This window comes from Myotis nattereri, assembly GCF_964212035.1.
Source record: "Myotis nattereri genome assembly, chromosome: 2".
In the NCBI taxonomy this organism is placed as follows: domain Eukaryota; kingdom Metazoa; phylum Chordata; class Mammalia; order Chiroptera; family Vespertilionidae; genus Myotis; species Myotis nattereri.
The window spans coordinates 149,015,955-149,042,358 of NC_138076.1; the positions used below are offsets into that span (position 1 = coordinate 149,015,955).

The 26,404-nt window shown below is 42.6% G+C and overlaps 1 protein-coding gene across 1 annotated transcript in view; it reads right to left on the bottom strand.

Moving 5' to 3' along the window:
* Positions 1–295: 295 nt before the first annotated feature.
* MYRFL (myelin regulatory factor like) overlaps positions 296–26,404 on the bottom strand; it is a gene marked incomplete at its 5' end in the record, with an annotated part of 112,291 nt that continues 86,182 nt past the window's right edge. The window contains 12 exons of the mRNA XM_081082398.1: positions 296–765; positions 865–939; positions 1,252–1,372; positions 3,994–4,068; positions 6,653–6,740; positions 7,324–7,386; positions 15,427–15,606; positions 15,728–15,783; positions 15,867–15,941; positions 18,744–18,829; positions 21,943–22,003; positions 22,611–22,774. Coding sequence (XP_080938524.1) covers positions 679–765; positions 865–939; positions 1,252–1,372; positions 3,994–4,068; positions 6,653–6,740; positions 7,324–7,386; positions 15,427–15,606; positions 15,728–15,783; positions 15,867–15,941; positions 18,744–18,829; positions 21,943–22,003; positions 22,611–22,774 — 1,131 coding nt within the window. The 3' untranslated portion in view covers positions 296–678. The remainder of the gene's footprint in view (positions 766–864; positions 940–1,251; positions 1,373–3,993; positions 4,069–6,652; positions 6,741–7,323; positions 7,387–15,426; positions 15,607–15,727; positions 15,784–15,866; positions 15,942–18,743; positions 18,830–21,942; positions 22,004–22,610; positions 22,775–26,404) is intronic.

A 26,404-nucleotide genomic window follows, 5' to 3' on the forward strand; every position in this document is an offset into this window, starting at 1 on the left:
TTAAAAACTTGTCACAAGCTGGTACTTCCCTCTTTACAGGAGGGAAAATCCCACTGCACAGAAAGTTTAGTGTCCGTCAAACATTACAAAGTAGATGTACAGCTTTTTCTCTTAAATTCATTTCTTTAGCGAGCCACTCTCTGTAGTGTAGTGTACATAGCGCATACACACTCACACACACACACACACACTCACACACACACTCACACACACACAGCAATGCTTTGCCTAAATACAAGCTCAGCAACAGACACCACCCACCCCTCCTGACAACACACTCCATAGCACACATTCTCATGGCTCTACGTTTAATGGGTCTAAGTTGACATGGCTTAATGGGCCTTTTTGTTTTTCTCCAAAGCAATGAAATACATTTAGACAAAGTAGAGCTAGACCTGTCTCTTTTGACCTCAGAGCTTCCTCAATACCAGAGGCAGTATTTTCAAGTCCAAGAGTGCTGTTTTCTTTGTAGTCATGGCAAAATCAAGCACCACATTATCTCAAGTTTCAGCAAAGACTTTATCCTCCTCATTGATGTCTCAAAACCAAAGCCTGATCAAGTCCTTTGGCAAGAAATGTGGGTGTTCAACAAAAAGATGGAAGAAGTTGGATATACGAATATAAGTTTCTGTTAACTGTATTTTTCCTTGGTGAAGTCCCCAACCAAACTTGAATAAATTAGGCACAGTGTCGATAGAAGTAAAAGAAGTAATCTGTAAAGAATATTCCAGCAAAATAAGGATCCGTTGAACAGTCAGCTAAATCCTGTCAGAACAGGAGAAAAAAGAGAATGATTAAATGTAAGAATTGATTGTAAATCTTTTTTCTCACTGAAAAGAAAACTTAAATTAAAGAATAGCTTACCGGTGCAGCCACACGGAAATGGAAGGCGCTATCAAAGAACGGAGCTACTGGGAGGCTCCAGATGTGCTGGTATCCCTAAATAATGAATGAAAGAGATCCATTTCATAACCACATTTTATGAGTATAGGCTGAGGAAGCATTTCCTTGCCCACTGCAGGAGAGGTATCTGTGACAACAGCTTTTGATAAGGATTGTCAAAACTGCAGCTTCTGAAGGACACATGGAAGAGGCTGAGCAAAGCCCGGGAGCCAGGCTCAGACAGCGAGGGGAGACCCTGGCATGGGGCTCAAGGCATCGCTCTCTTAGTTGGGAGCAGAGGGTCACCACAGTCCTACACACACGCCTCCCGGAACAGGGGCGTGATGCTGAGGAGCCAGAAAACATTACCTGTGTCATCTCCTGGGAGGCTTCTCCGTGGGCCTGCATCCCTTTGGCTTCCCTTTTCCTCTGGAAACATATATTTCCAAGGGTGAATCTGCACTGGAAGACTATCAGTGGCTCTGTCGTGCTTCAAAGGACAAAGGAAATAAGGGCAAATGGAAAAGCAGTTATCATCTCCGACCAGGCGACACTTTAATAAGAAGAGGGAGCAGTGCTCGCTTCGGCAGCACATAGACTAAAATTGGAACAATACAGAGCAGATTACTCCTAAGAAAAAGAAGAAGGAGAAGGAGAAGGAGAAACATAATGGGAACATCACGTGGAAATCCATTCAAAGCTCAAAATAAGCATTTTATTATCCAAAGCTCACTGATGCCAGTGTGCTAGCTCACATCTCATTATTACAGAAGGAAACCCAATCTCAGGTGACTACTGCTTTGGACTGAATGTTTGTGTTCTCCCAAATCCAGATACTGAAATCCTAACCTCCAGTGTGATGGTGTTAGGAGGTAGAGCCTTTGGTGATGAGGTCAGAGGGGGAGTGAAATTAGTGCCCTTACAAAAAAAGACCCCAGAGAGCGCTTGCATTCCTTCTGCCATGTGCAGACACCACGAGCCCACCATTAGTAACCAGGCAGCAGGCCCTCACTAGATACCGAATCTGCCGGGCCTTGATGTTGAACTGCCCAACCTTCAGGACAAAGAAAAACAATTGTTTATTGTTTAGGCCACCCAGTCTATGTTATTTTTGTCATAGTAGCCCAAACAGACTAAGACAACTACTGAAATAGTATTTGACAGTCTCTGAAACCCCTGATTTAAAAATTACACCATTAGAATTTCTTCTCTCCATAGATTTTACAATAATTTTGAGCTATAGTCCTTCCCTTTTCACTGAAACTAATTTGCAACTATCTGAAATTCCCAGGATTTCAGAGTCTGCAAAAGCCTGATCTGGGTAGATTTTGTTTGTAGCAGCAAGGCTAACAAACACAGGTAGGGGTGTAGGGGTGAGACCCACTGGAAATGAACGGCTTTTAAACCTGTCATAGTGGAAGAATGGTTCTTCCCTGGAGGCTGGCCCGTTAATCATCACCAAGCCGATGAGATTCACCTGTGTTGGGAAACAGTCTTTTTGCACGGACAACCTATAATCTCAGTTGAGTATCTGGGTTATTTTTAAATCACCCATATTAGAAAAATGGCCAATTTAGTGGCTCAAGATAGACTGCTGCCACTTCAGGGGATATACCATTTAAGCTCATTTCCCTCCATGAAGCTAGGAATGAATAAGGAAACGCCATATCAGGTTACTCAGGGAGTGCTGGAGAATAGTAGTGCATTTAACTCATAAGAATAGTACATTTAGCTTTTGCTCTGCCTTGAATTACCGTGGGTTCTGGGCCATGAAATATTAGCTGCTTGAAACAGACCTTTCCAAGGCAAGTGGTTGGGGTGAGCGTCATTAGCTCATTGTAGAAGCAGAGTTGATGAGAGGAGGTATATGAAGCCCGAGTGACCAGAGGAAAAGACAGACTTGGGGGTGGATGATGGAGGAGGAACAACAGAACTGGGGAAGCAGAGGGAGAGAGGGGAGGAGAGAGGAAGGGAAAGAGAGAGCAAAGGAAGGGGAGGAGAGAGGAAATGTGGAGGAAGGAGAAACTAAAGTCAAGAGATACAAAATGAAAACCATCTATCTTCGTGGTAAGAGGTCGCTCATTGCATACTTTCTGAGTGAAGTGTGTAAAAAGTCTTAAAGTACCATAATTAATTAAAATTGATAAGAATAGTTTTGTGATTTTGGAGGGAAGGTAGTCATAATAAAAGCTACCATGTATTGAGTGCCTATGATGTGCCAGGAGGGGCAATAGTCTTACATATCTCATCTCATTGGGAAGGCAAGAAAGAATGGTTTTAAAAATGGGCTGATTTTGAAGCCCAGCTCCAGCTCTTAGGAGCTCTGAGTTTCATGTTTGGTTTTCTGACCTCTCAAAACCTGTGTTCCCATCTGAAAAATAGAAACTAGAAAAAACAATACCAACCTTGGAGGGTTATTGTGAGGATTATATGACCCAATACTAAAGCGTAGAGTGTCTGGTTTATAGTCTGTGCTCAGCAAATGGTAGTTATTAATCTCACTATTATTAACAGTGATTCCCACAGCAGCTCTCCTTGTTATGGTATAATGTCAAACTCGTTTTATAGATGAATAAACAGTAGCTCAGAGAGGATAAGTGGCTCCTCCAAGATTACAGAAGTAGTAAGTGACAGAAACAAATCTGAGCCCTGGTCTGCCCGATTCCAAACTCTCACTCCTTTTTTAACTCCTCTGGGGAAAGGAGGTGGTATCTGCACTAGTACTGCTACCAGGAGCTCACACAAATGTGCAGCCCCCGATCCAGGGCCCTGCTATTGCTCTTGTTTCCACCCCGATTCAGAGGGGCACAGTCAGGGGCCTTCTGCAGTTTGTGAGCCAGCATCAAACCCAAGGTCACTTCCACTTTGCGAGTATGAGTGTACAGCCTAGAGCCTTTCCAGCCCCGTGGAGGGAGAGAGCCTGGAAGATCTTGGCCTTCATTTTGAAAACCCCTTTCCCAAACTGGTCCACCTCTCAACCCAACTGTCATTGGCCAACAGGGACTGATACGTCTCTACCTCCTGACTTACTGATCAAATTGTAAAGTAAATTCAGGCTGGCTACTCAAATGATAATAAAACTAGAACTTGTTTTTACAGTTACGCACTTACTTGATTTCCAGAGAGAATTTGACATTGGTGGGTGTGTGCTTGTTAACAGGAATATTGTAATTGTAATTTCCAGACCTAATTATAAAAAAAAAATCAAATCACAAATCAAAATATGCAGGAAATGATGCAAAAGGCTTTATGCTGCTCATTATATGCTATGTAAAGTAAAGCCTTCTATAATAAATATATAAAACCAAATTTAACATGGCATAGCTTTATGTTTTTCAGAGACATACCTGTCAAGTTGCAAAGTGATTTCTTTCAGGTCTTAACATATAAAATGTACCACAAAATGTGTAGCTTGTTAAAACACACAGACAAAGTGATGGAAAGTCAAATCCCAGGCCAAATGCACAAAGCTAAACACACAGGGAATGACTTCAGTTCCCCTAAGAGACACAGATTTCAGAAAACAAATGAGGCAAAGACCTCAAACTAACAACCCCTCTGGAAGGAGGATTGGACATAATAAACACCAGGTTTTTTACCGTAAATCACTCCCTTTGAGGAAACATTAGCAGGAAATATTATGCACTTTCAGAACTTGAACCAACAAAAATTATCATAGTCCTAATTACCACTTAGTAATGGAGATACTTGCAAGACAGAAATGCTTATACAGTGTCCTCCCTCCTCCCCTGTGAGAGAGAAAGTGGGGGTAAAGAGGGAGTTCCTTTGATTTCATATTGTAATGAAAACTCCAGCAAAAAGGCATATAAGATCTAAGTTCTCATGACCTGGCCATCTTTTATATCATATATAGAAACAATTAAAAATCAGATAAATGGGAAAAATAGCCAGTGGTTTTATTTTTTATTTTTTAAAATAATTTTTATTTCTAGAAGTATTACAAAGAGTATTACATATGTCTCCTTCCCCCCCCCCTCCTTGACACTCCCCCGGCCCCCACCACCCAGTGTCTTGTGTCCACCGGTTATTCCTATATGCATGCATATAAGTCCTTCAGTTGATCTCTTAAAACACCCCCCCCCCAAACCCTTCTCAGGTTTCCCACTGTAGTTTGACAGTCTATTCAATGCTGCTCTGCCTCTGCATCTACCCCTGTTAATCAGTCTATACTGGTCCCCATTATCTGTCCCAACCTCACTGGGTCCGTCCTGACCTCACCGGGGCCATCTTGACCTCACTAGGGCTGTCTCAACCTTCCCGGGGCCATTCCGACTTCACCGGGGCCGTTTCGGCCTCACCGGGGCCGTTTCAACTAGCCAGTGGATTTAGATCCTCTATACTGATTACTAAAATAAGTTGTTAAAAATGAGAATGCAAAAAATGAAGGAAATAGATCTGCATTGGATCAGGAGAGCTTTGTTCCACTGGAGGAAGCTTAGATGAAGGGAATTCATTCCCTACCCCATGACTCCCAAGATGTGCATACTTCTCGTCAACCCTACTCAGTGGATGAGAAAGGGATATGTAGGGAGAATAAAACTCTTGTCAAAGTTCTAGAATTTAAACCTAAATAATCTTACTCTTCTTCATTATGTCACCCTACCACATTCATTAATGTCTGTCTTCGGCTTTTTCAAGTTTACTGAACCTCAGGTTCCTTAACAACAAAATGCAAATAAGTAACACCAACCTTCAAGGATTTCCTGAGAACTCAATGAGATGAAACATGTAGAGGTCATAAACAAGGCATAAAGCACCATGAAGTTTATTTTTAAAACTCAGGACCATCAACTTGCAGCCTAAGTTATATCAGGTTGAAAAGGAATAAGGCTGAGAATTCAAAAAAATTTGTGACTCTAGTTTAAAAATATAGAGCCTTGCCTTCAAGCTGGCAGGCACCTGGTAAATAAATATTCATCAAAGAAAAAAAAAAGAACTCCCATTCTTTTTTTCCCCAATAGGTTGTGCCTTTTTTTTTCCCCAATAGGTTTTTATTGATTTCTAAGAGGAAGGACAAGAGAGATAGAAACATCAATGATGAGAGAGAGTCATTGATTGGCTGCATGTGCCCTGACTGGGAATCAAACCGTGACCTTCTGGTTCATAGGTCAACATTCAACCACTGAGCCATTGTGACCGGGCAAAACTCTCATTCTTAATGCTACAACTTGTGTATGGTGCTTGCTGAAGCCACTGGCTCCCCATGCTTCTGGACCCAGCATTAGCGCCACACAGATATACAGCATGCACTAGAGGTGGATGCTGCTGATACCTTTTCAGTACCTGGATTTTTCCCCCCTCCTCGCTGAAAAAGCTAAGATAAGCTATATTTTTTTCCAGCAATTAAAATAATGATATCACTTGTTACTTAAATATACAAATTTCAGCTCACTCATAAATTGAAGCCATTGGTAACAATGTCTTTCTTGTCTATAAAATTAACTAGCCCCTCTGCATCTCTAGTGTGTTCCCGCAGAGAGTCAGCCACAGAGCTTCCACTCAGCTTTTTGCTTTGGCCATACCCATTAAAACCAGGACACTGGGGTCATTGGAGCCGTGGTTTATTGACATTTGCTAATACCAACTGTTTTATGATTCCCTGTTCCACCATGTAACAAATGTGTTTTCACTTAAGGGGCAATGTAAGCACACATTGATTTTACCATGTGGCTTTAGCTTTTATTCAAAACACCAGGAGACTGGAGTAAATTCCAGAAACAACTGGGGTGTAATGGGGAGGCTTACCCACCCGCACTGGAGGCTTCTACTGCAATACCGGCGGTCTATTGTTTGCTGGATTTCCATAATCTGAATAGAACTGATGGTTGTATCAATCCCTGGGTTGAGAAGAAATAGAGAAAAGAAGGTAAACTCTTCTGCAGAGGAAAGGAGTTCTGTGCTTCAGCCCCATGTCCACATTTCAGAATGCAAAGCAAGCGTTCCCGGGATCAATGGATTTCGCTTGTATTCAGATAGAAGAAGGAGGAGGAGAAGGAAAGGGAGAAGGCGTTTTTGTTGTTGTTATAGTACATTTTAAGAAAACTAAAAACCCTCAGCTTCCAATAGACAGCCTCATCCTATCCAAAAGCATTTCCGGACCCTGGAAGCCCTAATAAATTGAAATTTATTGAAAATGCTTTTAAAAAATGAGAAAACAGAAAACTAAAAGAGAGTGATAAAAAATAGAAGATGGCAGGAAGTCCAAATAAATTATTAAAATCCATGGAGATCAACCACACCTGCCTAGTAATGAGCCACCATTTCTAATGCTCCCTTAATGGTTAGGCTGGCTGCCGTTATACAAGCGTAATGCGATGGGTGTTTATGGCAGGGTGCAGCCTTTGCCCTGTTCCTCACTCTAGTAACTACAGCTTGTAGTCCCTCTGCCTGGCCCCACAAGTCACTTAAATTTAAACTTACAGTCACTTCCCCAGTCGGGACTGGTTAGCACATCCCCTGTCAGGAATAATGCGCTTCTGTCTTCTGAAAAGGAAAAAAGTCTGTCAGTCTTTTTCTTTTTAAAATTTTTTAAAATTGATTTTTAGAAAGAGAAGAAGGTGGAGAGAGGGAAACATCAGTTTGATCGGTTGCCCCCTCCCAAGGACTGAGTCCACAACCCAGGCATGTGCCCTGACCAGGAATCAAACCGGCAACCTTTTGGTGCACAGGACAATAGCCAGCCAACTGAGCCACACCAATCAGGGCAAGATGAGAAAAAATCCAGTGTGTGATACAGTTTGTCTCTGTCAATTGAATGTTTCCCCACCCTTTCTCTCTCCCATCTTTCAACCCATCACATCCCTATCACATTTCTTACAGTAGATTCTCACTGTTCTTCAAGAATTTACCTGCTTTGAGCTAAACTGTGTACCTAATATTCTCATGTGTGAAATCCTAACCCCACTAGTACCTCAGAATGTGACTGTATTTGTAGGTAGGGCCTTTAACGATGTAATTAAGTTAAAATGAGGCTGTGAGTGAGACCTAATCCAAATTGAGATTAGGCCAAAGAGTGTGCATAGAGGAAAGACTTTGTAAGGGCGTGAGAGGAAGCGGCCCTCTGTGAGCCAAGAGAGGGGCCGCCAGGAGAAAACAGGCTTGTTAACACCTTGATCTTGAACTGTTAGCCTCTACAACTCTGAGAAACTATACTACTGCTGTTTAAGTCGCTTGGTCATGACAGTCCTAGCAGACTAAGACACCTCCCCAGATTAGATCATTGAAGCTCATAGCTCCCTCCTTTCTAATGCCATAGCATTTGTTACTGAGTCTTCTATGTGGTGATCAATCCCTGGTGTATCTGTCGCTAAACCAAAGGGCATGTTGTCGCTATTATTATTTAAATTTTCATGTATTTTTGTCCTTTCTCCACAACTCCACAGTAGGGAACCTCTGTTAACGTTCTTTTTTGTTGTTGTTAACCCTTACCCAAGGACATCTTTGCATTGATTTTTAGAGAGAGTGGAAGGGATGGGGAGAGAGAGAGAAATATTGACGCTGACACATTGGATTGGTTGTCTCTCGCCCACACCTGACCAGGGTCGGGGATGGAGCCTGCAACTGAGGTACGTGCCCTTGACTGGAATCAAACCTGGGGCCCTTCAGTCCACGGGCCAATGCTCTAACCACTTGGCAGACTGGCCAGCGCTACATGATTTGAGTCCTCTGGATCTCCTGCATAACACGACCCACACAGGAATAAACTGAGCTGAAGGTAAGGGCTGAGCTGTGGCCATCTGGGGAGCGGAACCAGATCCTGGCGTGGAGCCAGAAGTTGCCTGTGAAAAAGGAAGCTGAAGAAGTGGGTAGGATCCATCAGAGCCAAAAAGGCCTTTCAAGTGCAATTTTGAAAAGGTAACCATTCAGGTGGTTGCTGCTAAGACTATGAGGGAAAATATAATTTTTAAAGTGAATAGTGAAAACAATCATTTAATGGGTTGTTAAATACATAAACCTAACAAAGGAATGCAAAAAATTTTGCAGCATGCATTTTTTAAAATTTGAAGATTGTTTCCAAGTCTCTGGCTCACAGAGGGTCGCTTTTATTGCATTCCTTCATTTGTATTAAACAACATAATTTCATATTTTTCAAAAAATTTCTGGACAAAACACAAAGACATTGACCTCATTTAACAAGAGATACACGTTCATAAATTATATGCTGCTTTCATGTGCAGAAAAAAAGAGGGATGATGTAAAACAAGTTTCTGTGTGGAATTTCAGGATAAAAAGCAAAAGTGACTGTGGGCAATTCTTGGGGGCAATCACGCCTAAGTCCCTCCGCCCTGGTCAGTGCTTCCCACACTAGGCATGCGGGCTGCTTTACATGTCGGTCACCTAACTGTGAGCTTCTGGAAGACTGCATCTTGCTCACTGTTGTATCCCACCTAAGGCAAGACCAGGCTCAACTACAGGAGCTCAGTAAATATTGGTGGAAGGATGAAGGAAGAGAGGTGGGGAGTGGAGGCGGGGAAGAGATGAAAGAAGGTCAAATACACTTAGAAAAATGTGTCCTCTTACACACTCAACGGGGAGAACTCAGGGGATGGTGTAGAGCAGTGGTTCTCAACCTGTGGGTCGCAACCCCTTTGGGGGTCGAATGACCCTTTCACAAGGGTCGCCTAAGACCATCAGAAAACACATATATAATTACATATTGTTTTTTGTGATTAATCACTATGCTTTAATTATGTTCAGTTTGTAACAATGAAATTGGGGGTCACCACAACATGAGGAACTGTATTAAAGGGTCGCGGCATTAGGAAAGTGGGAAACCACTGATGTAGAGGGATAGAGGGATGCTGGAAGTGGACGTGGGATGTTGATCCCCTTCATTTTATTAGCAATAGGAGTGAGACAGAACTTAAAGGCAAGGCAAGTACCCTTAGCATCCGCCCCAACATGATGCTTTCCATGAAGAAGAAATGATCTTGACATATGAGGATTTTCTAGAAAACTGAATATCTATTTCCCTTCAGATATAAATATATGTGCTATCTAAAAAGGGCTCCAGACTGCTTGGATTCCAGCTATTCCAATAATAATTTTCAAGCACATACCTCCTGCTATAAGTTTTACTTGCGATGGCTTCCACAGAAGGCTGTGAATTTACAAGGCAAATGAGGCATAAAGAGGAGGGAAGACCAGAATTCTCCTTCCCTCTGTTCTCTTCCCCTACCTTTTGTTCCACTTTCCTGCTGAATTTGCAGGAAAGGGGCTCATTATAAATTCTATAAATAGAGCTACAGAGTTGCCGCACTTCCACAGGAGGAGTTTTCAGGGTCCTGAAGACTAGAACCCAATGATAGGATTTACTATCTGATAGCAGTGTTCTTTTTTCACAGTAATAAAAAGGTGAAGGTGAGGAGAGATCATCCTGCAGATTTAGAATTACAAAAATGGCTTTTGAAAAGCAGGATTGGAAATAACAAATTTTAAATCTCCTGAAAACACCTCCAATTTGTCACTTCTCTGAGGCAAAATTATTCAATTCTGAAAGGCTGGTTATTGAAAAACCATAAATTTTCCTGTTGTCATACGGGAGTGGCTCTCATTTTACAAATGCCTTCCAGCAATATTCACTTTAAACTTAATATACATTCCCAGTGGTTGTCATTGTAATGCTGAAGATATATTTCATAGTTGGTGGATAAGATCTCTCAATAAGCTAAATTAGAAACTTCTGGAGAGGAGAGGTTTCCCGAAGCATATCCTCTTGTGGTAGAATGTGCGTATTGCACTACATGTACAACTGGGCTGATGGCTGAGCTCCAATGCAGCATCTTGGATAGCTCTTCCTTTCCCGATTGAACCAGACTCAGGCCAAGAAAAAGTCAATGAGCCCAACCAATCAATGACTGAGTCCTTTAACACAGAGAACCATTTTCTTTGGGCAATTTGCTCTTCTTAGAGTTCTGGTCTCCAAAACAAATAAGTATGAATTCCAGATGCCTTTTTGCCTTGTGAGCTATAAAAAAATGTACTTACCAAATCTCTATAAATCTGTAGAACTCCATAGATTCTCCCCTCTTCCCCCAGTCCCTTGCCACAGGCTCTTTGCTTTTTTAACATCCAACTTTGCTATCTACTTAAATCTTTATTGGTCCCACAGAATAAAATCTGGGCCATTATATTTGTGGTGGGTGGTTAGACAAACATGAGAAAGCAAGGGCCACAGGCCAGGTACAGAAGGTCACCAGGTTGGAAAGCCCCGGGTGAAACAGAGGCCTCACCCCGGGGTGACCTTTCCTACCTTAGCGTATCTCTGGCCATGCTGTTTGGACCCGCCACTGACCTTTCCTCCCTGGCATGTTGCTCGTCATGCAGGTTAGATCCCCTCCTTAGAAGGGAAACCAACGAGGGGGCTGGAGAATAGCCCTTAGGCATTAAACTCCCAGGACAAGGAGCCTCTGACCCACGTCAAATCCACCTAAACCTCAGTTGTGTTTCAGCTCCAGGCCCAGAAAAACAGCAGAGGCTGACATCAGGACCAGCTGCATTGACCAATGACCCGCCCCCTCGCCGCCCCCCCCCCCCCCCCCCCCGCCCACCCTGACCAACCAGTGGAGACCATAAGCCTGAAAGGATACATCTGGAAAGCTGATGAATAATATTCTATTGAGATTCTTCCCTGGGACTTCCCCTAAAATCCCCTCCCTAAAAGCCCTTAGGACTATGGACCCTATGTGCTCTTTCTCCCTTTCCCCTTCCCCTCCCCCTCCTCTGTCCCCCAGGCATGTTTTCCTGGCCTCTTTCCTTCTCCTAAGCTCCAAGGGCCCTTCTTTTTTTCTGTAACTTGTTTCCTGAACCGATTTCTTTGATGGCTCACTTTTTCTACCTCAGTGACTTTCTCCATAAACTTTCTCTTATGGTTTAAGTCTTGGGTCTGAATTCTTTCCTAGCCAGAACCCAAGTACTGAGGTTGCTGAGTCAAGGTCCTGTCTGACTCCACCAGTGTAAGCCCTGTTGCTGTTCTTGCCACTGCTAACAATATGCAGTTGGTTCCTCAGAGTGAAAGTTCAAAACACCCACTTCCCACTTCCTGAGGAGTCTTACCCAAACCTTTTATTAAATGGGGGGAAAGGGGGTAACCTTTCTGAAAGACGTGGACACAATCAACTTAGGCTCAAACAAAGAACCATGGCTCGGGTTCAGCACAGCATAAAACGCTGGTTTTTGTTCACTCTTTACTAGTAGTTTTACTTTTCAGGGAGGAAGCTCGTGAATGTGTTCTAGGAGCTTGGTAAACTGTTAGATATTTATCTTCATCCCGCTGAACATGTCCCCAAGGATTTTTTTAACCTTTGAATTTCTTTCTTAAATTTATTTCTTAATTTTTAAGTGGTCTTCAATGCTTCAGAAAAATCTGGTTGAAATGAATATTTGCCTCTCCTTTTCCTCTTTTGGATTTAGAAACCCCAGTGTTATATGGTTGCCTGAACAGAGAGAAAGCATGGATCAGCAGCAGAAGGGAGGTGCCTTTTCTCAGACCCCCAGAAATATCCCACACCACACACATCTCAATGGCTAAAGGCAAACTGGCGGGGTGGGGGTGTGGGGGGTGGGGAGGGTTGCTGAAAGGGCTTTCTAGAACCACAGAGTGAACACTTTCTGCATCTTCTAGAGTTGATCCCAGCTATGTGCACACACTGTGCTCAAATAAATAGAGGCAGAACGGGAAGGAACCCAAGCCAGGGGACCCAGATTCCCATTCTAACTTGATGGTAACTAACTGCAGAAGCTCAAGCAAGGCCCTCCTGGGCCCCTGTTTCATCAGCTATAAAATGAATAGGTTGGTGTAAGTCAGAGGTTCTCCTGGCCTGGGGACTTTTGGAAATTCGGGTGATTTTATATCGGGTGATATCTGTGCACTTGAAAAGTAACATCTCTGCCATAGATTGGTACTATTTTTCAAATGTCACTGTTAGATTAACAAAAAAATAAATTTGAGTAACAACTTTTCCTGTGTAGCAGGGACCCTGGTAAAACAGAACTCAACTTTCATTTTTCGCTAGAGAAGCTGATGGTTGTGCCTAAGAGCCAGGCTCCTTAGAGTAGCTCTTCTCTAGGAGTCTCTTCACTGTCTCCCATAGTGAAGGAAATGTGAGATGAGCAGACATTCTCTGTCCCAGAGAAGAGCGTAAAAACCTTCAGAAGAGCTGGATGCTACAGCAGTGAATTTGTTCACAATGGTCAAGAAACCTTGAAAATGAAAGTTGAATCAGTCCATGACCTCTTCCTGTCCAAATCCATTATCAGCACTTCTCTCAGAGGTGAGATGGTCTCTTCTGAGGACTGCTCTCAGAAAAGGGGCACCAGTGTCCCCAAGGTGGACTCCAAGGTAAGGAAAGGGTTCAGCAGCCGCAGCATGTGCTTCCACAATGGATGAAGGCTTCTTCTGGGGGGGGGGGGGGGAGAGGTGACAGCAATAGATCTTTGTGTGTATTTAAAACTATTGGGAATATGACGGAAACAAATCCCTTTCTTCAAATTGAACCTTTATCCTCACCCTATAATAATGCATGTTTCCAAGTTCAATCAGAAGCTGCTTTCATGAGAAAAATAGTGCAAGCATTGCCTCCTATAGGTGTGGGGGAAATTCTCTGTGCATAAACTTCCTCGATGGGGATAATAACGATGCCTATCTTTTAGGCTTGTGAGGATTAAACGATGTACTTATATTGACCACTTATGACAATGCCTTATGTATAGTAATACTTCACTATGTGAAAATGATGATGATCTGTAAATCTTATTCAAGACTAAGATATGAAATAATATCAAAAGGGGAAAAAAGTACATTGCCGTCCCAAAACTTCAACCACTGACCATATTCTATGTGTCAGTTAGTAGGGCTGCTCAAAAATATTTGGGTTCATCTTCTTCCAAATGTATGTTAGGTATGTACTTTCCCTGACTGTTTTGAAGTCAGTCATTACCAATATCTCCTTTTGTTACCACAGCATCCTAATAAACTACATTAATACATATTTATTGCTATTATTAGCATCATCATTATAATTTTAGACACTTAATATGTGTGTATAAAAGATTTCTAAAAACAACAATAAATTAGCATTGATTTGGATGTATTGTATTTGATCTTACAGAGATAAGTACACTTTTAGTCCTTGTTCAAGTTTCCATATTTTTTAACATAAAATCCTGTTACTTAAAAAGCATCTGTGTGTGTGTGTGTGTGTGTGTGTGTGTGTCTAAGAGGAAAAAGATGCTCTGCAAGTGGAATGCCAATCTTGTGTTTTCTCACTAACTTAAGGATTGCATTGAACTCAGAGTTTCTAAAGCCTTTTACATTTGCCCTGCTTGGTTTGGGCAGAGAGCCCAGACACTACATCATTTTTAAAATTTTAAGTGAGCCAAAAAGTTTTAAGCGACCCATCCACTGTAATTGCTTCAGTTGTGCAACTATTACTATCTTTGTTGTCAACAGACAAATGAGACCCTTTCCCTTGGATCAACCAAAATTTCATTCCTGGGCAGGGAGTTCAATACATTCACCCACTGCTTAGCAACAGGGGTATGTTCTGAGAGATGTATCTTTAGGTGGCTTCGTTATGTGAACATCACAGCCTGCACTTGCACAAACCAGATGGTACAGCCTCCTACACACCTAGGCTATCTGGCAGAGCCTATCGCCCCGGGGCCACAAGCCTGTACAGCATGTGACTGTACAAAACAACGTGAGATTAGATCCAGCACAAGAGAAAATGATGCAATCAAGTGATGTATGAGGCTGCTGCCTGTGTAACATGGCATACTGTTTTACAGAAAACATTTTTTTCTAAGTAGGAAGAGTACACTCTAAAAGAATGGTAAAAAGTGTAGCATAGTAAATACATAAACCAGGAGCACAGTCATTTAACATCATACCAAGCATTACATGCTGTACATAATTGTGTGCGCTATACTTTTACATGGCGGGCAGGCAGTAGGTTTGTTTACACCAGCATGACCACAAACGCGTGAGCAATGAGTTGCCCTATGACATTATCACATCACTAGGCAATAGGAATTTTTCAGCTCCATGATAATCTTATGGGACCCCCATTGCATATGTGGTCACTGGTTGACTAGAACGCTGTTAGGCAGTGCATGACTTTATTATAAATGACTGCAAGTTCATTTCTTTGTGTTTTTAAAGATCTCACCACCCCAAATGGAAGAGTAGAACAATTATCTGGAACTATGAAGAGATTATTCGTGTAAATATTGAAAAGGAGATGGGAGTGGAGGGGGAGCCCTGAGGTTCAAAGCTCTAGAGCAGTGGTTCTCAACCTTCTGGCCCTTTAAATACAGTTCCTCATGTTGTGACCCAACCATAAAATTATTTTCGTTGCTACTTCATAACTGTAATGTTGCTACTGTTATGAATCGTAGTGTAAATATCTGATATGCGGATGGTCTTAGGCGACCCCTGTGAAAGGGTCGTTCGACCGCCAAAGGGGTCGCGACCCACAGGTTGAGAACCGCTGCTCTAGATGTTTCTCTTTGAACATCCTTTACCTGCCCATGACCTCTGATGAGGTTCCATTTCCTTGGACGGTCTTCGCACAGGACTGGAGAGGACGCTTCTTGTTCCCCAGATGGGGCAGCAGTAAATCTCCTGACAGGGCAGGATCTCACAGAAAGTGATTTCTGGTATTTGGAACGAGGATTGTGTGGTTGCCAGAGACGTATTAGGTGCTGCACGGCATTGGGCAGAGGGGAGAGGAGCGACAAGGTTAACCTGACAGGCTAGTTCTTCTGTTGACAATTCCCAGGAAGCACAGGTTGGGTTTGAGGGTGAGGAATGTGAAGATCTTACCTGAGGAGGAAGAGGCTGCGGGTGGCAGGGCCGGCTCCTGAGAGCTTGTGATATTGCTGGAAAACGATAATGAAACGGTTCATGAAAGGGGCCTTCAAGGGCTCTTCTCCCCAAAGGAAAACAAGACTGGAACTCTCACCTCGCAGGGAGATTTGGGGCACGTCGGTCTTGATCTTTTAAGCTAAGTATGTAAAGGGAGACTATCGTCAAGGCACTGTTTAAAAAATAATAAAGAAAGTATTATGTGGCAGATTTGATTCCAGATATATCTCACCCAACCAGCTGGCCAGAGATGTTCTCTCACAGGCCACGCAGATGGGAGGAGTGGAGAAGGGCGGCCCTGGCTGACAGCGCGCCATGGAAGCCGGCAGTTCTGCTTCTCTGCCCTGGTGACAAAAGCCCAGGTCGTCCTGGAGCTCAGAGGCACCTAGGATAGTCCACGCCGACAGGTTTTTCCCCAGGGCAGACCCCTGGCCCTGGCAAGCTGTCTCAGAAGCATCTGTCACTGGTGGAAGATTACAAGAGGAAGCGTGTAAAGGGCTGCAGGCAGCCCTCTGCTCCTTACAGGAAAAAACCAGGGCAAAGTTCACATCCACCGGTGGAGGGTGTCCACACTGTAGTGTGTGGTGGTGGTGCGTGGGTGTGTGGGGGGATGGGGTGGGGGGTTGAAGGGGGCACAGGTTTAGTCAGTTGTGGATGCCAAACCCTTTGGCTAGTGCTGACACCTTCCAGCTGCCTGTCTTTTCAGAGCACAATGCACCAAATTGGACAGAGGAAGGAAAGACATGCACTAAAGCACCCATTTCCACACTCCACGGCTTCAAAATAATGAGTATGTCTTTCCCCTGGTGATCAGAGCTGATACAGCCAAATGGGAGCTTTCCTTAAAGGTTCTGCGCTTAGGGGAGCTATCATTCCCAACAACGCTCACGCATCCAAACACTGAGCATTCTCCTCTCCGGGGGAGTCTAGACCTCTCTTATGAAAGTCTGCTTGGTGACCTCACAATCCCACTGGGCTGGTCCGACACGGGGTGACGAAACTTGATCTCCTGCCAGTTCAACTTCACACCTGATTCTGCAGACTCAACTCATTATTTTGTTCCCCATCAAAGGTGGTGGATTTCCACCATTAAATATATACAAAGCATGTGCCACATGTCTGCATGCCACTCATGAAGAAAGAACTCCCCGCGCGGTCTCAGCGGCAGCTGGTCACGGCCCAGCGGGCACGGCCCTGCCTGGGAAAGTGGTGCTGAGCCCACTGATGCCTCAGGCATTGGTTGTGCCCCTCCGGCGACTGCCTGCTGTGGTCCCGTCTCCCTGACTTTGTTCTCCCTACAGCCCTCCTTTCCTATCTGCCTGTGACTGATCCTAACGATTCTTTCTGATTTCCCTGGCATCTGCTTCAATGCACGATCCAGAGAACTTCTAGAATCTTAGAGTAACATGGCCATCTGCTCCTTTCTTTGGGGGCAAACTCTGGTTTTGACCCTTCTCAGTTAGTCCACGGGTCAGAAATAGGATAACGAGCCTAATTCCACCCATTTGCCACCTTGGCGGTCAGCAATATTGGAATTCATAAGCTCTAATGAGCACGTTTCAAAAGCAGCCTCTTTATGTCAGAGTTAGAGCTCCTGCAGCCTTTCCTTGGGTTTTCACGGGAATATGTGAATCTAGAGCAGGGGGTCCTCAAACTTTTTAAACAGAGGGCCAGTTCACTGTCCCTCAGACCGTTGGAGGGCCGGACTATAGTTTAAAAAAAAACTATGAACAAATTCCTATGCACACAGCGGCGGCAAAAACACCCGGCGGGCCGGATAAATGTTTTCGGCGGGCCGCGTGTGGCCCACGGGCCGTAGTTTGAGGACCCCTGATCTCGAGAATGCTGAGTGTGTCTGAGGTGGTGCTCACACTCTCCTGAGCCAGGAATCTCAGCGGAAGACAAGCACGCTTAGGAGAGTGAGTAAAGGGGAATGGCTTCTAATGGGAATTCTCTGTCAAATATAATGGGGATGCTCCCACGGTGGGCAGGAGCAAGGGAGAAGTTAAAATGGAAAGGGGAGACAAGCAGACGGAGACCCCACTGTCTTCTATAGCAGGAAGCTGCTTTAGATGAAAGGAGTAGAAGTACCCTGGCTCCATCCCCTACTTTCCCTCTGAGAATGACCGTTTCCCCTGAAATGAGCCCAGCAGCCGGTCCTTTCCCACGCTAACAAAGCATTTTTCAAGGGATAGATAAATGCCCCTTTCACCATGTGAATAGTCAGACTAAGAACAAGAAGCAAGATGGAGGACAGAGGCAAGATGACCAGGGCTCAGAGTCCGAGGGGCATCACAGCAGCAGTGGGAACCTGGAGACTAGAGGCCAGAAGGCTCCTGGGTCCCGGCAGGGCGACTCCACGTCCCTGCAGAGGAGGGATGGCAGACAACAGGGACCCAGAGCTTGCATAGCAAAGACTTTGGTCCTAACTGTATTCGTTTGCTTTAACTACTAGTTAATTTGGCTACAACTTCGTCATATTGTACATCTTTGGGTAACCTCACGGCCCCTTTGATGTGACGTCTCCACTGAAAAATCTAGAAGAATCCTAATAAGGATCACTGTCCAGGGGAGAGTGGGTTGTACCTGATTACTTACTCACTGTCTTCTCCCATGTAGGCCAAAGAATTTGAGAAAGTTCTTTGCAAAATTAAAAAATACACACACACACACACACACACACACACACACACACACGTGAAAGGCACAGTAACCTGTTACAAAACATGAGTTGACTGACAAAAAAAATCACCCTTCATCGTACATTCAAGTGCAGAAATCCTGTGCTGCTTTTCTCCCAAGCATGAGTTTATAAAGGGCTCCCTCACGTCTAAGCTGAATCAAAGGTCAAAGCCCAGTTTAAAGGGCTCCTTGTCTTCAAAGTAAGTAAAAGGTCAGGCCTCCATGCACATGTGAGAAAAGGAAGATGGGAAGAACGGGAGCTCCCATAGCATACCATTGACGTTTTTCTTACCAAAATGTCATCACAGCAATGAGCGTTATAACCAAGGTCTGGAAAACCCAGTTAGGACACCACTGTTTTTTTCCTGAAAAATAAACCTATAAAAAGATTCAGTAATGAGCAATGATAAAGCGGTAACACAAACTGTGGAAAGGACGCCTGAAGACTCACTCCCAGTGGGGACTCTTCGCTGCTCGCTTGGGATGTAAGTGTGCTCCCTTCATCCTACATCTCCCTCCGCCTCAGCCTCCCTGAAAACAAAGCTCTCTCAAAAGCCACTTCAATTCCCTCCTTTCCCTTGATACTCCAGGCTCCAGTGAACTCTCTTTTCCCTGATGTCCTGCAGATGATCATCTGTGCCATTCATTTAGTGCTTATTCTTGAAGTTTGATGAGAGAAGAGGGCCTACAACACAAGATACTGTCAGAAGCCAAATGTCCACTTCTCTTAATAGGATACTTTTCAAAATCAAAAGGCTTTTAAGACATGATAGAATAAATCCCAGTGGGAGAATGTTAGGCATCATGACAAACCATGGAAAAGGTTTTTGTGTCTTCTCAAATCTTACACATCTGTATCTAATTTCGCCACCGATTTTTTAAGGACAGTCTGGGCCTGTGTCTTATTTATCCATTCAACAAATATTCATAAAGTACTAATATGTACAACATGACAAGGGACATGAAAATGAATAAATTACAGTCTCTAGGAAGTGAGTGAGACTAACCTTTAGGACTGACACATATTGGTAAGGAACTTGCATATGGGGAATGGACCAACAGCTGCAGGCTAGACACCTGTGCAACTGCTGGAAAATCTGGCCAAATACATAGGAGAGGTTTGCTGTCCCCTTAAATAAGGTGCTTCTTAAATATGAGTTTTCCTGCTAATGCAACAGGGAGTATTATGCTTTCTTCCTCTTGGGGGGTACATGGTAGAATTATGCTTTTGACCAGAAGGAAATTAAATGATGATGGTAGTTAAGAAATTGCTTAAAATGGGTCTTTGTTTGAATTCCTTGAGTACTAATAATGGTGAACACATCTACAGCCCTTATTAAGTGTCATAAACTCTTCTGAACATCCTATTTTTAATCTTCATAATAATCCTCAACCATCTTCTGAGACAGGAACTGTTACCCCCATTTTAAAGATGAGGATAATGAGGCCCAGGAAGGCTAGGTTCTTCAGCCAAGATCATACAACTGGTAAGTCACAAAGCCAGGATAGGAAACAAAAACATTTGGCTTTACAATCTGTGCTCTTAACCACAATGCTATGCTGCCTCCTTACGTAAAAGGAGGAAATACCCTACAAGTTAGATATTAATTGTTATGATTTAAAAGGTCCGCATGGCTTACCAAATGAACTCCTTAACCTGGTAATCCAGAAACTGAGCCTAACTTATATTTTCAGCCTTATCTTCTACTCTCCTCCCTAACCAACTCCCACTTAATCCTTCAGTGAGGCCAGTGCCAGCTCCCAGACCTTTGCTCATAACATTCCATCTGAAACCTCCCTACAGCTCCTGTTAGTCTGGCCAACACTCACTCTTCCTTGAAGACCCGGCTCCCATAATACTCCTGCAGCACTCTGAGCTCCTGCAATATTTATCAGATTCAGAAACAACTGTTCTTTGCCTTTACTTCTGGTCTTCCCTGGCTACCTTGAAATTCTTTAGTTGAAGAGGTCACATCTCACCTTTATCTGCCTTCCTAGAACATTGACTTCAAGAGGTCTCCAAGTCGAATGGGTGCTCTTCAATGCCTATATCATTTCCTGACTCTGTGTCCACATCCCAACCCCCAACCCACCCACACATCCAAGACACTTAATGTTTTTAATTTAGACTATAAGACTTCAAGGAATATTTTCAGACTGAGCTCTCCATTCATGCATTCGTTCGCCAATATTATGTGCCAGACCCTGGGGCATAGAATGAAGAAGACAGACATGGGCCTGCTTTCATGGACCATACTACTATATCTTTGTTAATTTTCTGAGGTAACTTCAAAAATAAAGAGATTCTTTGGGTGCAAGATGCAAGCGATTGAGATTGCACATGACCAAATTGCACCTATTAGAGTCACTATGGATGTAGATACTCTCCTGCCCATCCCATTGCAAACTAGTTAGTACACAGGGCACCTTCCCTACACAATATTTTTAATGTTTTGTGTTGATTAAGTACCTGCTATGTGCTGGACATTGTGCTAAAGGCTTTAGCTCATTTAATCCTATCAACAATTTTTGTAAGGTGTCATACTATTATTATCTCTATTTTCTAATGCAATTAAGTAACTTGCCCAAGAAGACTTTTTCACATATGTATTTACATTTATCGGTACATCAAGAAGCTTATCAGCAACATAATATTGTAATAGTTTTTAGTTAGAATATTAAACTTTTTTTTAGTCCTTTTAGAATAGTTCAACGTAGCATAACATGAGGAGTAGAGAGAAAACTAGTGCAATGGCCGTAACATCAGGTCATCCCTTACCAGGATGAGGTCGTGAATCTCTGCCTCAGGGAAGGACCAGCTTCGGAACACTGGTGGGTCAGAGGGGGCAAGCTGAGTCTCACAGCTATCTATGCACTGCAGCTAGAAAGGGAGTATTGCAGCTTCTCCCTCCCTGGCACACCTTGTAACAGAGAGGGTGTCCTTTAAATTAATAAATGATCAACCTTCACTTTTTACTGTAAATGCTATCCTACTAGATGAAAGTTCTCTGTCCATTAATAAAGCCATCGCATTTTAACCTTTGCAAGCAAGTGAATACCTACTCTCTATTTGCATATATAGTACGAAATATCAAAGGGAGAAGAGGGATTTGAAGATTAGCTGATATCCTTTGGGATCTTCTGAAGTCAAAGGTAAGGCCCTGTGTGGAGTGAAGCCACACTGACATCTGACAGCCCAGGACCACATGCATGTGGAGTCCAGCAATTTCACCTGATGGTGAAATAAAAACTGGTGGAATACTATTTCTGAACTGAACATGTTCTGTATTCATTTCTCTAAACCTTTCTAAAAAAAACAGATCATATCTATTAAACGGTTGGTTAGTATTTAAATACCTAAACGCATTAAGGATGCAAACTAGGGACTTCATTAACGAAGAAATGAAGAAAAAAATCTTGGTAAATTTCTGTAAAGACTTTTTTTCATAGAAAATATTATTTCTGTTAATTATACATGTAAGTTTATTTACCTTGTTGGTTTTTTTGGGAATGGTCCTTCTTGGAGGAGTACTAACAATTCTGCTAAATTTGCTTTAAAAAGAAAGAGAGAATTAATTACTATTCAAATGCCTCTCCAGCAGTTACATGACAAAGACCCAGGCTGTCGCTAACACAGCAGTATGACTTTTTTTATTGTAATACAGTGGCAATTTAAAGAAGGAAAAGTCAAGGCAATTGAGAGTTCCTTTTGTGGAAAAGAACCTTAGTAAGCATAAATGAATGCATTAAACGTTGCATTATATTTCTCTCTTTTTTTCCCCCAAAATTATGCCCCAGGAATTGTGCATTTACCTCCTTAAATAATAAAAATAATAAAAGTTGTTTTCCTGAGGACCAAACATGGTTTTCTAAATTTAGAAATAGCCACCTCGCCTAGTTAAAGGAGACGCGACCCTTTTACTAAAATGTAACACTTCTTGTAACATCTGCTCTTAAACAGATGGGTGATGTTTTGTCTAATCACTAAAGCTGCAACAGAAAAAAAAAATAAGCAAATGATCATTTAAGGCAATTGTGTTCCAAAACATTCTAAGAGAAGAATAGGGACTTAGTGGTCAGAAACGAATGGCTGCCGCCTGACCTAGTAATGGAAAGACTCACTGCTTTCTCCAAATCCCTCTGGCAATCCTGGGCATACCTGGTGGAGCTCCCATCACTGGCTGAGGATTTCCAACTGCTGAGCCGCTTCAGCCTGGCCAGCTTCCGGTTCCATATTTCTAATTCCTCTATTCTTTCTTCAAGGTTGTTGGTTAGTTTGCAGAGCTGCTTCACTGCACCTACATTTTCCATAAAGATCTGGTCCTAAAAATAAAAATAATATGAAGTACATAAATTTATAAATTCGAGACCATCAGAGAACTGGCCATGGCTCTTTCAAAGACATTCGAAGACACCGCTAAAAACGGTTATGCACGGCCTTGAATTCATTCAAGATAAATCTGTAGAGGTTTACCTCTTAAAGCGGTTTTGTTAAACTGCTGGCTGCACAGTAAAAGTGCTTATGTTCAATTTGCAATAAAATGGAAATATGTCCTTGTAACCCAAGAGAGAGAATGGAGCTGGAGGACACTGTCAAGTTTGGACTCTGAAGAATTATTTCCAATGGCCATGTGCTATATTTAAGAGTCATGAAAAGAATGTTGATGTGTGTGTGTGTGCCACTAAATCATCCTAAGAAATGACTCCAGTGCTTCCGGGTAAAATGTGCATGGAATTGCTCAGGTGAAGGAGGAAGAATGAAGACCCGGGCTTTTCCCTGAGTTCTGCCACTTACTGGTTGTGAGACCCAGTAAAACACAACCTCTCTGAGCTTCAGTTTCTTCATCTGCAAAGGAGAGGAAAGCTCCTGAGGTGTTCATTTCTGCCCTAACATCCCATGAGCTATCTTGTATATTTCAGCCTAACTCCCAAACAGACTTTAAAACAACAGCAATACTTACCTCTTTCTGTTCAGAGAAAGTCACTGACAGGTCAGAAAGAGCAAGAAAGGGGAAATCAACCAAAGCCAGAGTAAGAAAGCCTTCCCCTCTCCCACCCAATGCACTTCAGTTGTCATAGGGACACGAGTGTCTATCTCTCAGCCATAACAACAACCCTGGAAAGCTCTCATAAACTCCCACCCTGATCCCATACCCCTCCTCCTTACCCCACAGCACTCTTTGGGGGCTCATAGTAGCTAGTCCTCTATTGTAATGAGCTAGAGGCCAAACAAAAAAGGCTGTTTTGTGGTTTGGGGAATCAAACTGAAAGGTGTGTGCCTTTGAGATTCCCATCATGCAAAACAAAGTTTTAAGGGTTTCAAAGCTGTAAAGCAACCACTCAGAAAGGATTCAGAAGCTGAATATAATGAATTTAAGGCTTAGTTCATGCAGTTTAAAGACACGCACACTGCTACAGAACAGACTGGTAAAGGTAAGTGGATAGTCAGTTTTAGAACACTCTACTATTGAACTATGACGGTATATAAATCACTTAACTCTAGCATAAAGGTTAAAGAATGAAAGTATTAAAAATAACTACAGCTACAATAATTTGCTAATGGTACACACATTAAAAGAGGTAAATTAGCCCTGGCCGGTTTGGTCCAGTGGATAGAGTGTCAGCCTGCGGACTCAAGGGTCCCAGGTTCTATTCCGGTCAAGGGCATGTACCTTGGTTGCGGGCACATCCCCAGTAGGGAGTGTGCAGGAGGCAGCTGGTTGATGTTTCTCTCTCATTGATGTTTCTGACTCTCTATCCCTCTCCCTTCCTCTCTGTAAGGAATCAATAAATATTTTTTAAAAAAGAGGTAAATTATAACATCAAAAACATAAAATGTAGAAGGGGAGTAAATGGGTAGTTTTTGTATGCGATCGAAGTTAAGTTACTATCTGCCAAAAATAGGCTATTATATCTATAAGGTATGTCATGTAAGCCTGATGGTGACCACAAAATAAAAACTTACAAAAGATACAAAAAAGATAAAGAGAAGAGAATCAAAGCATTTCACTACAGAAAATCATCAATTCACCCAGGAAGACAGTAAAAGAGGAAGAAAGGAACAAGGGAAAAACAGCCAGAAAACAATGTGATGGTGTTAGTAAGTCCTTACCTAGTAATAATTGTCTTAAACAAAAATGGATTAAATTCTCCAATCAAAAGGCAGAGAGTGTCTGAATGGGTTAACAACAACAACAACAAAACACAGAACCCAACTATATGCTGCCTACAAGAGGCTCCTGGCAGCTTTAAGGACACACATAGGCTCACTCAAAGTGGAAGGATGGAAAAGGAGACTAATGGAAACCAAAAGGGAGCAGGCATGGCTATAACTATATCAGATAAAATAGAATTTAACTAAAAAACTGACAAGAGACAAAGAAGGTCATCATATAATGAGAAAGGAGTCGATTCATCAAGAGGATATTACAGTGGTAAATATATATACAGTATGCACTCAAACCCAGTTTGAGATGAGTAAGTTCTGGGGGTCTAATAATGTGCAGCATGGTGACTACGATAGTGAACAGCACTGTATTATATACTTGATCATTGCTAGGAGAGTTACAGGGGAGCAGGACTTTGCCACCCCAAAATATGTCTCATTGGCATAAAGGTTATTTTGGCTAATTATTTTTTTTTAAAGGAACAAAAGACTTAGGAAGAGCTTTCTACCTCCCCCTTCACTGCCTAAAACAATTTAGATAGAGGTCCTGTTTCAGGAAGCTATCACCCTAGATTACTCTGAAGAATATGATCCCAGTGTGGTGACTAGAGGGTAGGGGTGGGGACATGAACTCAGCAATCCTGCCTGTTCAAAGTCCTCTCTGTGTCTCATTGTCTCTGCTTGGGATAGCAAACATTTGTTTATCAAACATTTGTTTCTTCACCATGTAAATTGCCTTCCTCCCCTTGGAAGTCTCAGACTCCCAGCCCTTCCCCTGAGCTCTGGATGGCATATAAGCCTCAATTGCCGGATTGCCTCTGGGCCCTCATTTTCTTATGGAGCCCCAATATGTACAAAATTCAACTTGGGGTTTCCTTGGTTATCTGTCCCATGTCAATTTAATTCTTAAACCAGACATAAGAATCTATAAGGATGGAGGAGAAACTTTTTCTTTCCAACAGAGTAAATCTTAAATGTTCTCACCATACATACCAGAAAGGTCATTATGTGAGGGCATGCATATGTAACTTGCTGTAGTAATAATTTTGCAATATATGTGTGCGTATCAAGTAATCATGTTGTGCCAATTATTTCTCAATTCAGTTGTGAGGGAGGATACTTTATTTAAAAAAATAAGATTGGACATTAATTGATAACTGTGAAATGAGTGACGTATACTAGTATGCATGGGTTTCATCAATATTCTCTCTTTTGTATATGCTTGAAATTTTTCATTAAAAATGTTAAAAATAAATAAATCACAAAACATTATCCAACCAAAAAAAAAATCTCCAGACAAAAGCTCTTCTAAAAGTTCTAACTCTGGTATAGATGTTCTTTTACTTCTAAATTTGTTTTAATAAGTATAAGGCAAAAATTGTGAAGATAAGAATAACATTCTATAGTTATAAATCATAGTAAATGTCATGTCACTATTTCCTATGTTCACATTGCAGAAAGCTTTGTGCTATAATGATAACTATCTTATTTAGTGGATCAGATGGTCAGTTGATGTCCACCCTCAAATCCAAATCAGGTTCCCAGCCATGGGGTCTGATTCCCTCCCCCCAAATTCCCATCCCCCCACGCCTCCCCCCCCCCCCCCCCGTGCTCCCCACAGGCGGTCCATCGGGCAGTGCTGTCAGCTCAACAGCCTAAATCTTCTGAATCTACCCACTTCTCTGCATCCTCACTGGCACTACCATACCACATATATAATGTGTCCCCCCAAAATGTATACACACACTTTGAATATTTATAGACAGGGTTTATTAAAATACATTTCA